We start from the raw sequence: 16,517 nt of genomic DNA, 5'->3' as shown, positions 1-16,517 counted from the left end.
CCGGTGTGGGGCTCCCCCCGCCCCGCAGGGCTGCGGGCGAAGCGTCTGCCCCGCATTTGTGCCTGTTAGTGGCGGGTTTAAGTGACGGGAGCGGCGCTCGGGCCCCGTGCAGAGAAGGTGCTGTTGCCCCTGGGCCCCGACAGGTCCAAACACGCACCGGCCGCTCCCTCTCGTCCGCGCTGGAGGGGAGCGACCGTCACCCAGCGGGCACATCACAGCGGGTGACCTCCCGAGAGCCTGGGGTTAACCCGGGCGAAGGGCTGGAGCCCACCGGGCTGCTCTGGCTCTTCCCAGCTTCAGCTTCCACCCGCTGCTGCGTTTTAACTGGGAATGTTGGGAAACCAAAAGATGCGCTACCTACAAGTGTGCCCGCACTTCCACCATTACCTCTTCTTCACTTCCATCACCTCTACGTTGCTTTAGAGATCTAACATAGCAGAATAAGAGCAGAAGTCACAATGGTCACATAAAGGAGAAAAAACTCGTTTCTCTTTCTCAGACCCGCGTTACTTGTTCAGCAGAGCCCCTGACAGTGATTATGACAAAGACAATAAAAGATGCAGCCAAGGAGAGATAGGTAACATAAGAGAGTCTTCTTGCTGCTTTATCAAATGGCAAAAAATATATTATTTTTTTATCTTTCCAAAGGGCAAATTCTGAAGCTGCTCCCAAAATGAATAGGCGCTTGGCAGAACTGATAGTCCAGGTGAAAGATTCTGCTTTTTTGTGCACATCAAAGGACAACTGGACAGCTGAGGGGCTTTTTAAAGAGCCCTTTTGCACGATCTATTACAGGAGTTAGCCATCACCACTGATAACTGCATTAGTGCACTGCCTGTGTTCTTTTGCTCTATATACTCTCACATCCACAGCCCCATTGTACAGGGCCTAAGACCCAAGCTTTGTTACTGCTACAGAATCTCTAAAAAATATGTAAGCATTTCATTTTCAGACCCTATCTCAAGCAGTTTAATATCCTAGTCATATTATGCAAAAGCATCAAGGTAGAAACAAGTACCTTCCTTAGTGCTGCAATGAATAGTTTTGGTACCCCTTTGCCCGACGTACCTTGGACATCTTGCCATCTCTTGCAGCCCAGTCAATCCTGAGGTTAAGCAAACATCCACATGCTACAGGCACACAACGATTCGTTGATTCGTTCACCCAGTGCTCACACACGCTCCCCAGGGCTAGCACAGTATCGCAGCTGTAGTACACAGTATTTCTGACACCCCCCCTGGAATTTGGTTGATGTTTTTGTATTTCACATCCTGTAAAATAAGGTGATACCTATTTGCCATTGCTGATAGTGGCTGATAAAAGGCTCTAAGAAAGCCTAACTCATAACATTTAGAAGTAAATTTTATCACAATTTGCAATATGGAAGTAAATATATGCAAGTCATGTTTTATGATGAATAAAATGAAAGTCCTTTTTCCCTTGACATTAACATTTCTTGTGGCTTAATGCCCAGTCTGATCTTTAGGTCCAATTGCTTGTGAAGACAGAGCTGTTCCGTAATTTCCCATCAATATGAGGTTATCAAGCTTATCTTTATTAAAAGACCAAGATAAAAGCTAACAGTGTCTGTGGTCATAAAGACAAGGGCAAGAAAGGAAGATGTGAAGAAAAACAAGATCACATACTTCTTGCACAAGTCATTGCCTTTATTGTGCAATAACGAGTAGCTCACAGTTGATACGCAGACATGAGTTTACCACTGCAACCATCCAGCATTCTCAACAATTTCAAGTATTTTATAGTGATGATGTACCCGCTTATTAACATAACCACCTTTCTCCAATGTGTGACGTACAAAGATAAATATTTCACTTAGATCAATTTATGTATTTCAGACAAAATTTCCTCCAGTCTTCAACCCGTCTTGGAAACAGATATATTCAACTGTGACAGTAGCCCTGCTGTACATGAGGAAGCTAACGTTTTGTATGTATCTACAGCTACAAAGCAGTTCCCCCATCTCTCCTGCACTCGAGTATCTACTAAAGTAACCGATACCCATTACCAAGATCAGTTGGCTAAGTTTATGTAAGAATCAGCAAAGACTCGCACTCATGTATGACACAAGAAGATAAAAATAACAAGCCAAACATAAACGTGCTTCTAAGCAAATGAGAGAACTTCAAGAAATAAATTTGGGTAAACTGGACAGTAAAATTAGGGTACCAACCTAACAAAAGATCAGAAATGTTGAAGGAAGTGACACCACACTTGGGGAACACCCACGATCAATGAGACACTCATATGAGGTACAAATTATAAAGGGCTGACAAAAATGATGGCACTGCTAAAGAAGTGGTGCTATATAACAGTTTATCATCAAGTCCGTTAATTATTAATATAGAATATTTATGAACTGAAATGCTGGTCATATACTGGAATTAAAAAAAAAAAAGGTAGGCTTCTACTAACCCCACACATTTATTAAATGTCATATTAAGGTATGATACCAAGATTAAATGTTTAGATGCTACAAACAACTGTTCTGCCTTGTAGTATTCCCTTGACGCTCGTTATGGATCACAATTGAACCAGGATACTGGATTACATGAACCTTTAATCTGAGCCAGTTTATGATTTACTCACCCTGAAATGGCAGAGCTCTTTTGAAAAAAAAACCCTGGAAATTCTTACTTGGAAAACTGGACTTTACACATAGCAATACCCCATGGCAAAGCCAGTTGCCAAAAGTGATTTAAAGAAACAAGTTCCAGCACAAACTTGTACCAACCAGACTCTGTGGTTGAGGCAGGCAGGTTTCTAGAATCCAGGTGCTCTGCGAGAGCACAGGCAGCATTACTGATCTACAAGGCACAAGAACTATATTCAGAACCCCCTTCTTCTGTCGAACGTGATGTTCTAAATTACAAACTAAAAGAAAAGTACCAATACGTGAATGTATTGGTAATGGAAATTGTGACAACAGGATCTGGTTAACTCTCACTTTTAGAGCAACCATTGCATTAGTCACGGTTCTTAGTAACGCTGGGATTATACTGCGTGTAAAATTAAACACCTCTCTGCCCCGCCACAGAACCCGCCCAGCTGGTGTCCCACGCTCCCCCTGATCCCTCCTGCTTCACCCCCGCCCGGCGTTCCTCGTTTTCCCGCTTCCACAGGCAAAGCCGGCCTGCGGCGGCTGCGCGGGCCCGGGAGGCGGCAGCATGGTTCCTCGGCAGGGCCTCAGCCGCTCCCGGCCCCGCCGCCCCCGGGGCTCCCGCCGCCCCTCCCCGCCGCTGCAGACAGGCCCGCGTTCTCCGCTCGTTCCGGACCGATTGCGGACGGGCGCCAGCCCCCACGGCACCCTGCCGGCCACTCAGCCCGGGTGCCCGGGCCCCGCCGCCCCCCTACCCAGCCCCTGCCCCAGCCCCAGCCCCAGCCCCAGCCCCAGGGGTGCCGAGCGACGCCCCCTCAGGGCCGCAGCCGGGCGGGGCGGGAGCGCCACCGGGCCCGGCCCAGGCCGCCACGGCCGCCGCGCGCGCCCCGCCGCTCACGTGGCCGCGTCCCCCCCCAGCGCGCAGGCGCGCGGAGAAATGCGCCTCTTCCGCCATGGCGCCGCGCGCGTGCGCCGCAGCACTCCCGCCCCCCGGGCACGGCGCGGCGACACCTCCCTGCGGGCGGGCGCGCTGCCGGGCAGCCTGAGGGGCCGCCGGCCGAGGCGCTGGGGTGCGGCTGGGCCCGCCCGGTCTCCTCTCTCACGGAGCGGCCCGCTGTCGGTGCGGGGCTCGGCGCCGTTAGCTCAGGGCCGGGAGGCCTCCCAGGGGGCGGCGATGGCGGCTGGCCGCGGTAGCCGGGGGGGGAGGCGGTGAGGCGGTGCCGCGCCGCGGGTGTGGCGGCCTGCCCCGGGCGCCATGGACAGCTCGCTGGAGGAAGAGGAGGAGGAGGAGGAAGAGGAGGTGGCGGCGAGGAGCCCCGCCGCGCAGGCGAGGAGGGCCCTGCTGCCGGGCCTGCACCTGCCCTTCCTGCCGCCGCAGTTCTACCGACCCGGTAAGGGGGGACTGGGCCCGGGGTGGGCCCGTGCGCCGCCGCCCCGCTCCCCTCCGAGCCTGACGGAGGAACGCCGCCCCGCGCCCGGCCTGCCGCTCCCCCCACCCCATCCGTCCCCCGCCGTTCGCCGTCGGTGTCCCGCCGGGGAGGCGCTGGGGCTCCCGGTGCTCTCGGGGCCGGTGCGGCGGGGGGGCGGCCCGACCGCCAGTAAGGGCCGGGAGGGGACTGGTAAAAGCCTTGTGGGTGCAGGTGACTCTAAAATCTCCGGAGTTGTTACATGCGTATACACACACATGTAAATATATGAAATAGCTCTGTAGTGAAATACTTCACACCAGTTCTGTCCACATCAACTTCTCAGCAACTTGCTCTGTAGGACTTACCTACAGTAGCCGCAGTCCCTGTTGCGTTACCTTGCGGTGTTCGCTGTGCATTTTATTTTCTGAGTACTTGGAACCTCTGAGGTTAGACATAGGCATGAAGACCAGACCTATAGGTAGGTCAGTTAGAGGTGATTTTGTAGAATGTGCTGTAATAAAACTGCTTCGAGCCAGTGTTGGAGCTGTTCCTTTGCCTACAGCTTCCAGGTTAGAGGTAGTTTGATGAGGGCTTTGTGGAAGGCCCTTACGGCTTGAGCATATTGTAGGGATATGTTAGATCGTGCTGTACAGTCATGAGCTTTAAACAGCTGTGGAAATAAGGTTTCAGTTTTGTGCTACAACAGGAGTTGAACCAGTATCCATGTAAAAAGAATAAGTGGCCTCTTTGCAGTTTTGCACTCAAAGGAAAGTAATTCTCTACATTTATCTTTGTTTATAGTGGGAATGTCTAAGCCTTTGGTACTGGAGTGGCCTCTTTGTATGTGTGTATGCAAATCTTCAACACAGCAAGGTCACAAATGTAGATGATAATTAGTAAGGCAAGCGAGTGGTCCTCAAAATATAACAAAACGTACCGTGAAGTTATCAAAACACTGTGGTCTTGTAATTCTGGTAGGTTAGTAGTATGTAATAATTGGCTTTCCACTGCTTCAAGTGTCTACAGCTGTGTGCTGCTTGTAGAAAACACCATTTTATATTTTTTCCAGCTTTTACCATAGTCTTGCTTCCCTGCAGACTAATAGGTGTATTTATCTTCAAAACCACATAGCTTAAGATCACTTTTTGTGGTGTCTGAGAAAGATCATATAAGACAGATCCTGAAATAATAGGCACACTGTTATCTGAGTAGACACTGTGACGTTTGTGGGCTTAGTTGATTTTTGTTTGTTTTGTTTAGCGTCTTCCCATGAACACAAATTAAACTTCAAGAAGAGCAAGGAAGCGTGTTTAAATTACATTCAGGATGCCATACTACAAAAGCAGTGGAAAAGGGCTGCAGAATTTATGACCTCATATGTTGAGTCACTGGAGAAAGACTACTCTAGGGAATATGTGGGTCCATCAGAGGTAAGCCAATGTCCCTTATCAGAGTTCTTTTTCTTTTGCAGTTGAAAAAATACTTGTAAGAAGCATCTATAATACTTCAGGGCCAACATTTGTTTTAATTAACTAGTCACAGGCTTGATTTTTTTTTTAATAAAAAAAAAAAAAAACAGAGGTAAGACCTGAAAAGTTAGGCAACATTCATAAACTAAACTAGTTTCTTAAAACTCAAAAAGCAAACAAAATACCCCCCAAACCGAAATGCTTCCAAATACAAATAAGCCGCTGTTCAGATGTTGATGTAGAAACTCATGGATACAGAAAGTACACCAGATGCCATGATTTGTAGTGCCCAAGGCAGCATGCTGTCAGTTACTTACCAGGAGTCAGCCTCTGCACAGGCATGGCTCTGCTGTGGGTTTAACCAGCATTGCTGGAGCTTGAATTTCACAGAGATCTCACTTTCGGGGGTGCTGAGAAGCTGCGTGCTGTTCCATGTTTTTCCTGGCAGAGTGCTCAGTGCTGCCAAAAAGTTCTATGGGCTTGCAGGCTGGTTTTGTGGGTATGTTGTTTTTGGGGTTTTTGGGGTGTGTGTGTTTTTTGTACATAGGCCCATGACACAATAGATCAAAATTTTGCTTGGTGTAAGTTAATTCCATCAGAACCATGTCTATGGAAAGTCATCTTAAAGTAGTCTTCTAAAATGGAAAAGCAGTAAATACGTGCCTGCCACTGGCCTGCCATCAGTCAGAATCTGTTTGAAAGTGAGTGGCTTGTTTAGGTCTTTACCAGCTCCCCCAATACTTGGAATACTTGTAGCAGGTACTGAGGAGCAGGAGGAAAGGGGATCAGAGCTGTTAAAATAAATGGAGTACTTGAATATGGCTAGCCTGCTGGAATACTTTTTGTTACATTGTGTAGGCAGACCTTGAAAACAAGTGTACCTAGGTGGAAAGCTATATCTAATTGGAAATAATCTTTATTACTAAGTTCAAAGAATTGTGCATACCTTGTGTCTCAGTGGGTTCATATAGAAGGAAAACAAGTTTTTGGTAACTGGAGGGGAACTTTCTAACAAATGCAGTTTTCATAAGCTTTGCTAGAGCACTGCGTTTGTAAGGAGCAATTATGAAGCACCCACTGAATGATTGTAAAAGTCGTACTAGATGAGTACATAGGTTGCCATAGTAGTAGGTAATATTTAGTATTGTTATTTTATTTGCAATTCAAATGTACATTTTTTCATGTTACACTAACTGTAAGTTTGAGAAGACTATATACAGTGACTGTTGCCACTTCTGTACTAAGATTATTTTTTAATCTCTCCGTTTTAATAGATCATTTGGAGAATAGGAACCGAAATTTTGTGCCATCATTCACATAGCAACATGAAAGAGTTCAACTCTTTCATAGAACAGATGAAAACTTTAGGAGTAAAAAGGTATTTGAAGGTGAGTCTTCACTATACTGTGGACTCTTGTATCACCCATATGTAGTTTTTTTTCCTGTGGTGGCTCATTCAGACTTACAGTGTTTTGGTTTCCTTGACTGTTTCTCACTTGTGGTGGTGCTTCTATCTTTCATTCTGTTACATTTGTTTAAGGCCTTCAATGGAAGCTCTATACAAGAGGTTACTAGAGCTAACTGAAGGTTTAGACTTTTATCCAGTGCCTGATCACCATGATAGGGTGGTAGGATATCCCTTTTTCAGGTGTTCTGCAGTTGGGTAGCCAAATGAAAAAGCAGCAAATGTAATCCAGCTGGATTTCCTCAGGACATTTCTGGATCTTTTTGAGTAGGTACAGCACCTGTTAATGGAAGCAGGTTTTTGAGACAGCCTTGATAAGTACCACTGAGTGTCTGCCCCCCTGATGGGCGATTTTCTGCCCCACAGATTTCAAGAGCTTCAGCCCTTTCCCTTCCCAGGGATACGTCTTTGTGTATCAGATGTGCTTTTAATTACTGATGTTTCTTGTCCATCTTCACACAGAAAAAATTACTTAGGTCCTTGGCTCATGTTCCTGCCCCCTGTGACACTCATTCTCTCATTCCTGTTTTCCTCCAAAATTCTTTGTAAAGATACTGTTTCGATAAAAGGATATGTGTAAAATGCTCTTCTAATTAAAATACTTTACTAACCATGTTTGCAATATTTTATATGCCTGTCGGTAATGAGTCCCTTCTTTCCCTGCACATCTGTGTAGACCTTTGCTGTATTGCTGAAAATCTCGCCATTTGTGATGTGAAATGCTGTGGTATGGACTACTTGAATTGCAGGTTTGCTTGGAGCATGCCTTTCATCTCCTTTGTAATGGACTAACAGATGAAGCTTACCAAAACCTGTGCCTGGCAGAAAGCTGGAGATTTGGAGAACAAACAGTCATTCAGGATAAAGAAATAAAGCTGATTCAGGCTTACAGGGGACTGTTGGACTACTATAGCTGGTCGAAGCAGAAGAGCATCGTGTTGGAACATGGTGAGTGTGTTTTATGCTGAGCTGTAAACTTCAGCTTACTTGCTTGTGTAGACATCATGGTTTGCAATGACACCTTCGCTTTACTAGACTTCAAAATTTGATGGTAAGGGTGGTATGTGATTCTATATCGGCAATGATAGTGATGCAAAAATGGTGTTCTGAAACTTTCTCCCTGATTCACATTTCTTATATCCAGCCAGCATGACCTGAAATAGTGATCAAATGAACGTATTAACTTATAGCAGTGGCTTAATAAGTGCTTGACTGCTGCTAGAATTTTGAGCAAAAACCCCCGAAACTTGTGTTTGAACTTCAGTTTCTTTAAACATACTACTTGTGTGTGGCATCTAATTCTGCATATATCTACTGGATGTGCATTATCACTTACATTGGATCACTACTTGTTTCTGTGAAAACTAGTATTTAATTTGGTTTATGAATCTTGTGCTGGTAGCATCTTGTCTTGGAATACTACCCATCATGCGCTGCAAGTTGAAACTGGGTAATAATAAATTTGAATGAAGAGCAGTGAAAATGTGTTTCAATACTGAGGAAACTAAGACCTCTTAGAAGCTCTCTGACTGGAGTCCTTGCTTTGCAAAATGTGATCATCTCGTAGGTGCACAGCTTCTTCGAGATTCTTTTTGATGAGCAGAGCTAACTTTCTGGCATTCTTTCATGCTTTGGTAGGTCAGGATGGATTTGAAGACTTGTCTGTTGAACAGGAAATGCACGGTTGCTTTCGGAAGGCGGCAGTGAACTTAAAGGAGATTATTGAAATACCTGGAGTCTGGGATCAATTTGTGAAATGCTATGTGGATGTAAGGGCATGTTTTATAGATACCTTCCTTTTGCATTTCTCTTGTCTAGTTTTCATTAAGATGTCTGTCTGCAGACATACGTATATGTGTGTGGGTGACAGCAAAGTATTTTAAAAGCAACACATCTGTACATGTATCTCACTGGATTTGATTTAGAGCACAGTTTACTCCTGGTAGAACTGCAGAGCCTGCACAGAGTACAAAAAGGACTTTTTTTCCTGGCAACGCACAGATAGAAATAGACAAACGGCTTGCATATTTTGTTTTCATGGTACTAGTACAGAAATGGGAGCACAGCTGCTTTGTTTAAATTCCTGAAAACAAGTTCTCTTTCTGGTAAGAGTGTTTTTCTGGATACACTAATTGTTAAAGACACCAAACATGCAGTCCCACTCTGTGGATTTTTTTTGGGAGTTTGTTTGTTGGGTTTTTTTTAAGTATCTGCTTAGAATTTGTAATTTAGAAATAAAGTTGTTAATTTCAAAAAGATTGTAAGGTTTACTTTTTGTCAGTGCTGGTAAGCTCTGACTTAAAGCACATCTTGGCACTGACAGCTGCCAAGTTCTCTCTTTAAAGACATGGCAGGCTGCTTTCAGTGTTTCTTTGCAGTGAGCAAGTGCTGGTAATTCTCTGACAATTAAGTAGGTGTTAAAGGCATTTTCTCCTGTAGTGTGTGATTTTATTTTTTTTGTGTCTATCTGATGAGAGTAGTCAGTAAAATGAAAATACACTGGTCTTAATCTTATCTAGTATGCTGGGCTCCTGTATACAGACTGTGCTAATGGGTAGTTTTGTGGCAGCCTGAAACTAGTTGTAAGAGTTTGATTTGTACTCTGTGGCAGACTAATGACAGCCTTAACTTCTCTTAGTTGCTGGAGTTCTATGGAGATCATAACGAAGCCCGCCAAGTATTAAATGAATATGCCTACAACTCAAAGTTTCCTGCTAATCCCAATGCTCATGTTTACCTCTATCAGTTCCTGAAGAGACATGGTGAATCAAAGAAATCACTCATATCTGCACTGAAGGTAAATATTACATAGTAGATACAGTCTGTGGTAATTCATGTTGCATGGTGGTCAAAGAGTTTGGTTCAGTTGAACTCCTGTAACATTACTTGCCCTATTGTATTCTTTGAGGGAAGTGGAGGGTTACAGGAATGTTAGTGGGAGGGGTGCTAATGGTGGAGCAAACAGTATCCTTTACTGTCTTTGAGTTCAAGTCTTTGTTTTGCCTTTAACTGATACATCATATAACTTCTTGAAGTCTGTAAACAAGTTCAGAGAGCATGCTTACATGGTTCCAGAAGTTTGTATCAGCAGTCCTGTAGAAAACATGCATTGATTTCTGTTACAGTTTGACCTTTATATGTTGAAGAAATGATTAGGTGCTTGCTCTTTCACATATTGATCCTGCCTAGCCATTAGTTTCTTTGTTTTCAATCTGTGCGTTTAAGCTAAAATAGAAGTTAATGTTTGCTGGCTGTTGGCAGACAAGGCCTTGCTGAATTAGGCTTTTGTATAGTTGCTTTTACGTTCCTGCTTTCCTTGCCTGTGCTCATTGGTCTTGGTAGCTTCTTGGAAACAAAGTTCTGCAATTTGTTTTGCCACTTGATGGCACTAATGTGCTTTCGTTAGGACAGGTGTTTTAAAACAGCTTCATAAAATTTAGACTTTTAAACTGTAGCATGTATGTATAAAATGCTGCCTTCTCAGTGCTTTTTAGCACAAATGAAAGAACTGGTCTCGTAGGTCTAGAAACTGTGATCCAATGCACAGAGCAGCAGACAGGGGAGCTAGAACTGACCTAGGAAGGAAATGATGTTGCCTTCTAAAAATGGGACAGTAGATGGGTTTTGGGCTGTTCCTTGAGAATATGTTTGTCACATGCGGTGTTTTTCAGCAGCCATCAAATTATTTCATCCATTGTGTCACAGATGTGCAAAATGGACCTAGATGGTTGTTCTTTGTATCAAGGGACTAAGGTACCAGGTGCTTAATTTTCATAACCAGAAGCCTGTGCTTTTCTTGATCAGGTAGAAGGCTTCAAAAGTTTTCACTTTAAAATAATGTACCTGGGTTTTGTTGTTTCCTTTTTTATTTTTCAGATCTTGTATGATATTGTTCCTTCTCACGAGCTAATGATAGATTTTAATATCATGCTTCAAAAATCAAGTAAGTCTTTAAATATCTTTGCTCTTTTTCTTTATGTTAATCTAGAGTAATATTATTCTCCAGCCTTCTTTCTGCTTTTTGAAGTAGTTTTTTTTATAATAAAAAAAGCCCTCAAACCCCAACTTTCTAATCACAGGAACCTTTAAACTGGATGTGTGAGCAGGCATTTACAAACTCCTGTAAACAAACGCGTTTCTCATTTTAAAGGCTGATCAAAGCAAACTGTTGTAAGGCACGGCCAGGATCTCAAAAATAATTTTTTTTGAGATGCCCTACTCACTAGGTTAACAGTTGGACTTGATGATCTTAAAGGTTTTTTTCCAACCTAAACAATTCTGTGAATGCCAGGGTCTCCATTCCCTTTTTAGGGTCTTTTGATTTATTTTTTTTAAATTATTCTTTCTCTTCTGGAGGAATTGAGATGGGTCTGTGCTTTAGTTTGTTGTTATTGATCAAAGACAAAATCTTCCTTGTCTCCAAGGGAGTTTTATCTTCAAGCTGGTAGAAACATCTTTTTCTTTGGAGACTGTTTTTTTCCATGCTGATCAATTGTATTCTAAGCTGTCTGCCTTCTAGTGACCTGGAATGTTCTAGCATGTCAGCAGATTGGTGAAACGGCCTTGAATAAGATTGTTCTCTCTTCTGCTGCTTTTCTTCTTTGGGAGGGGAAAAAACCAACCTCCTGGGTAAAACCTGCCTTTTTCTGGTCTTGTGTGACCCATTTGCTAACTTTTTGTAGCTGATCAGGACAGTCTGATTTTTTTGAAGAAACTTATACTGATAAACATAACTTCTCCACATTTACCTGCTGTGATAGGTCAAGCGTTGTTTAAGAACTCTGCTGATACATTACTAGTGATGTGAAATGGCTGGTTTATTCATATCAGTCCCAGATTTGATTTTTCTTTTTTTGGTGGCATCTCAGGATTTGAAGTGTTCTAGAGGCACTGTGTTCCCTTCTTATGGGAAGAACATGTTGGACAGCGGTGCCAGTTGGAAGGACTGATTGAGCTTTGGAAACAGCAATTACTGTAAGCGAGGCAGTGTGGGATAAGTGAGTGGTACTGTGTGTGCCTCTTGCGTCAGCAGATTTAGAGCAGGGTGGGAGTAGGGACACAGCGTCTCTGGTATGAGTTGTGCTCTAGAGCCAGGAAGTACACCTTAACTTTATCTCTTGCAAGGCACAGAAGGCAACAGGGGGAGCTCCCAGTTCACGGGGACAGTTAGCAGCATTTGAGGAGGCAGGATGGAGAATTGTATTTCACTTGTTGCTTATTAATGAGTTCAGCTTGATCTAAGTAATTAACTAATCAGCCTAATCTTTTTCCAGAAAAAAGAAAAAAGCGTCGGTTAGGGCTAGAAGTCATTTTTTCAGCCTTGGATTACGCTGGCTGGAAGGAAAATGTAAAAGCGTGGAGCTGTTTGGCAAGACAGGTGAAACAAATTGTGATGTAAGTATCTCTGCAATGTGCTAAACCCAAATGTGTCAAGTCTCCACCTTTGGGCAGTTGACAAAGTGACACCCTATAGCCTTTCTCTTCCTGCTGGTAACCTAAGAGATGTCTGGCTTACCCTGAGTTCTGTGGCAGTGCTTGGCTGCAGTGTGCTTTCATTGGGAGGAAGGAAGAAATTATTGAGGAGACTTCCAAATTTCCATTATTATCATTGCCTGAAAAAATGATGTGGGTTTTTTGCGTTGGGTTGGGTTTTTTTTCTACCAGGTTACATGGTTATGCAGGAAGAGTTACTCAGATGTTTGGGTAGTATTTGCTGCCCATTGCTAATCTCCCTCTTTTGCGGGGGAGGGAATCGAGTTGTTGAGTCCGCTGCTTTGTAATTGTGTAGAGTATTTGGAGCTGGTTTGAGAATTGCTGGGCTGCAATAGGGGCATAGCTGGTACGGTACAGGCTGGTGTGTTGTGTGATGGTGCTGTTACAGAATGCAGCCAGTGTATTATTTGAAGTGGAGCCCACACCTGTGTTCTTGCCAACACTGACAGACATGGCCTCTGATTTCAGAAGCAATCTTAGACACTCTGTGCCCAGAAGGCCTCTAATGTCTAGACTTTTTTTTTTACCCAGCAAACAAGGTGTTGTGTTTTTAAGCCCTGTATATTTACAGTAAATTAATTCAGTACTTAATTTGACCTGTTTTGCTGTTTTATTGCCATCTCTGCAGCATCTGCTATTAAGATCCAGAAGCAAGTGGATTAAAGCTAGGAGTGTTGTTGCAGAGAGTTAATAAAAATGGTATGATACTCTAACTTTGCTTTTTTGTGTTTGAAGACACAACTTCAGAGTATCTTGAAATATACTGGGCATCTTGGTTGTTTTCATGGGAATATCACTTTCCTGTTGTAGGTAGTTTTTGTTGCTGAAATGCTTGGTTTAAGGTCTTTATTGAATAACAATTGGGATAAGTTAGTCTTTGAGTATGCACAGAGTAACACAAACCTTTTCTAAAAACAAACCAACCCCTTGATACTACTAAGATGTTGACAAACTTCAAGAAACTTTATTATTATTATTGACAAATTGGCACACAAGTCAAAGGTTTGCTTCATTTCATACCATAATCTGTGTTATTGCCAAGTCTAAATAAGGCTGCTAGAGTTCCCTTCCTGCTTCACTAGTGTTGCCAGGGATTAAAAAACCCTGATTCTTTCTGTTTAGATTAATGTTTCGGTCTGCAGTGTAAGGTCAGTTGTCTGTACTAGCAATTTATGAGACTTGTAGCAAGTTGATTATAAAATTCAGTGACTCCTAATAATCTTCTCATCCCAATTTAAGCTTTTCTGTAACTTGCTTTACCTTTTCCTAGCTCTGAGAAGCATCTTGACTGGATCAAGCAAGAGTGGAAATCCAGAAAGGACTGGTGGCCAGCCTTCCATTTTAGCCGTTACTTAGCAAAAAGGAATTGGCAGGAAAATGAAAGCCTTTCATATGAAAAAGCTCTGGTGGCTGGAATTTTACTGGGAAAGGGTAATAATAAATATTTTTTCGTTTTGGCTACATAGAACAGAAACAAAGCCTAGTTCTAGTCCTAATGAGGCAGGATGCAGCTGATCTACTCCTTGGAAGAAACGTGGTTTCTTTCTTCTAGGAAAGATTGTTGTCTTTGAAGCTGAACATGAGAAAATACTTAAATAATTTGGTATTTGACAGTAAGGCATATTTTGCATAACTTGGTCTTGTGCTGGTTTAGCATTCTGTTGTATCTGGCCTTGTTAAGCAGTCACAATACTATTTACCTTGTTCAACCCTCAAGCCATAATTTCAAAAACACACAACATGCTTCTGAGTGAAAGTTGTGAGGACTGTGGAGAGCTTGCTTGCTGGATGCCAGCCTAGGCAGTGTCTGGGTGAATACTGCAAGCAGCTGGCCATTAAGGACAGTGAGGTGTTTGTAATGCAGGAAAGAGAGGGGAGGTTCTTGAAAGAATACCATTAGCAGTTAGGTAAGAGGGTGAAGATCATGACCTCTTCAGCAGTGTTCTTTGAAATGCTGCCAAAACCAAGTGGAGTATCAGGCCAAGAAGCTGCTGTTTAATTGAGAATGAGAATATGGTGTGGAAACTGTGGTTTGTACAATGGTTTGGCTGATGGGCACTTTGCTCGTTGTCAGCTTTTCTATATCTTTTGGACTGCATAAAACAGTTTCTCATATTGAAAGTCATTTTTTTGTTTTCAGTAATATGTTATCAAATGTCTCCCGGCCTTTATTTGCAGGTGACTTAATAAAATTGTTCCAGCTCTAATTTTCTTTAATGAAGTTTCTGTGCTTGTTGGTGTCAATATGAGACACTCTTTTTCCTTATCCAACACAATAAGTTAATGTATGAAATCAATGGTGCTTTACACTGTTGAAATTTTACTTTCTGGCCTTTTGAAGAGTAAAAACAAGAGAAAAATATTTTGAAAGATGCAGCATACAATTATGTAAGTGTAGAATGTTTTCTGGGTCAAATGAGGATAGATAATTTAATGCTGCAGTTATGTCTGTAATGTGCATTGTTTAGATTATTACTTTCCATTACTGAAAACTTGTAGATGTTCGCATGTTATTTAAACAATGAAGGCATCTTGTATTTGCTTGTATCATGGTAAAACTTACAATACTTTTTTCTTTTTTTTTTCTGCTTAGATTGCAAGTACTTTAAATATGTATCACACCAAGGCTGCAAAGCTCAGGTGGAGAGGTTTCGTTTCCTGAAGAAATTTGTGAATAAGCACAATCCTGTCCACCTGAGAATATCTGGTCTTTCAGATTCCTCTCTGCAATCTTGATTGGAAGCCATTCTTAAGGTTCTTGCCATACTTTTTCCTCTCTGTGAAACTGACTTCTGCATTGATGCTATTCTAAAAGTTCTAGGCAGACCCTATTGACTCAGTACTAGAATTTTATCTGTTTCTGTAAAAATGGTTTGGTTTGTATTTCTTTTATAATAAAATGAATATAAGTCAACTTACAAGATTGAGGAATTTCTTTAATATTAGTCCCATATTTCGGTGTGAAATGCAAACAGCATTGATTTCAAATACACCTTGAAAAATATTTAGTATTATGGCATATAATTTCTGTATCAATGGTATTGTAGTGTTGATTCTCCTTGTGTTTAGATGCGTGGAAGGTGACTTAGATGACTGCTGGAATGTAGTTCAAAATCCATTCAGGACTCGCAGTGGCATTCGTAATAGGTGTAGAGTCTTACACTAGGAACACACTGAAAATGCATTTCAACCTGAGGGGTTACATAGCTTGCTGCTTCTAACTGATCATTTCCTGACATGGGTAGAAAATGGAGAGGCATGTGTCACTTTTTTTGCATTGTATATTGAGAATTACAGGCTGTAAAGTTCTACTGCAGCTTGTTCCATAGAATCAAATAGATGATGCATTTCAACATATCCAAAAGCGGGTTTTCCACATGTCGTACTTGTGGTTTGTATGTTCAGTTCAGGGATTGTTTTCACATTGTGGGCAGGAGGGAGTGAAAGGCTGGTGTAGCCACACGGCTACAGAGGGAATTTAGTGTTGCAGTGCTTTGAAAGAGCAAAGGCACAGAACTGCTGAAAACTTCTCTGCCTGGTAGAAGAGACTTTTTGCAGTCTTGCCTATGAGTTGAAATATGCAGTGTTGCTGTATTTGGAAAGCAAATGTTTGTGACTACACACATTAATGAGCATTCCAGTTTGCTTGAAAGCAACAAAATGGTTTCCAAATACTACTACTGTTTAAGTGGCAGGTCTGTAGAACTCTAGTGGATGAACTGCTTGAACTGCCTCTGGAAATGAAATAGATGTCTAACAGCATAGTAGTATATGGATAAGTACAGCTGTGCTTTTAAAAGCTGAGTGCTTATCTGGGAATTTGGTCTGGGTCAGTATGGGTTTTATGAAATGTGCCTTAAGACAACGTGTCTTAAATATCAAGTGAGCTAATTGTATGTTTTACCAAAACCCACCCCCACAGTTGTTTGTAATTCCTGACCTGTGTGCTGGTTTAGTTCTGATTCCTGAAGAATGCTGCTGCCTCGTTCTGTAATAGTCAGGGGGTTTTTTTTGTTGTTGTTGGAGATTTTCAACTGGGTTTTGACTAATTTAGTTTAGATTGT

At 42.6% G+C, this 16,517-nt stretch overlaps 1 protein-coding gene across 2 annotated transcripts; it reads left to right on the top strand.

The window, feature by feature from the left end:
• The first annotated feature begins 3,625 nt into the window (after nt 1–3,625).
• On the top strand, nt 3,626–15,367 carry TAF1A (TATA-box binding protein associated factor, RNA polymerase I subunit A). 2 transcript variants are annotated; one of them, XM_040612047.1, is made up of 10 exons: nt 3,629–4,008; nt 5,287–5,456; nt 6,770–6,883; nt 7,710–7,908; nt 8,599–8,729; nt 9,599–9,757; nt 10,837–10,903; nt 12,234–12,354; nt 13,724–13,884; nt 15,047–15,367. In XM_040612047.1, the coding sequence occupies exons 1-10, from the start codon at nt 3,873–3,875 to the stop codon at nt 15,187–15,189; spliced, it is 1,401 nt and encodes a 466-aa protein (XP_040467981.1). In that variant the 5' UTR covers nt 3,629–3,872; the 3' UTR covers nt 15,190–15,367. The 2 variants fall into 2 exon arrangements, with proteins under 2 accessions (XP_040467982.1, XP_040467981.1); XM_040612048.1 differs by lacking the exon at nt 13,724–13,884 and having other exon boundaries at nt 3,626–4,008; nt 10,837–10,907.
• The last annotated feature ends 1,150 nt before the right edge of the window (nt 15,368–16,517 follow it).

This window comes from Falco naumanni, chromosome 12, assembly GCF_017639655.2.
Source record: "Falco naumanni isolate bFalNau1 chromosome 12, bFalNau1.pat, whole genome shotgun sequence".
Classification (NCBI taxonomy): domain Eukaryota; kingdom Metazoa; phylum Chordata; class Aves; order Falconiformes; family Falconidae; genus Falco; species Falco naumanni.
This window is presented reverse-complemented; position numbering and strand designations above follow the sequence as displayed.

Coding starts and splice junctions, on each gene's coding strand:
- TAF1A (XM_040612047.1), top strand. CDS start 3,873: ATGGACAGCTCGCTGGAGGAAGAGGAGGAGGAGGAGGAAGAGGAGGTG. Junction 8,730..9,598: donor TTGTGAAATGCTATGTGGAT/GTAAGGGCATGT, acceptor AACTTCTCTTAG/TTGCTGGAGTTCTATGGAGA. Junction 12,355..13,723: donor CAGGTGAAACAAATTGTGAT/GTAAGTATCTCT, acceptor ACCTTTTCCTAG/CTCTGAGAAGCATCTTGACT.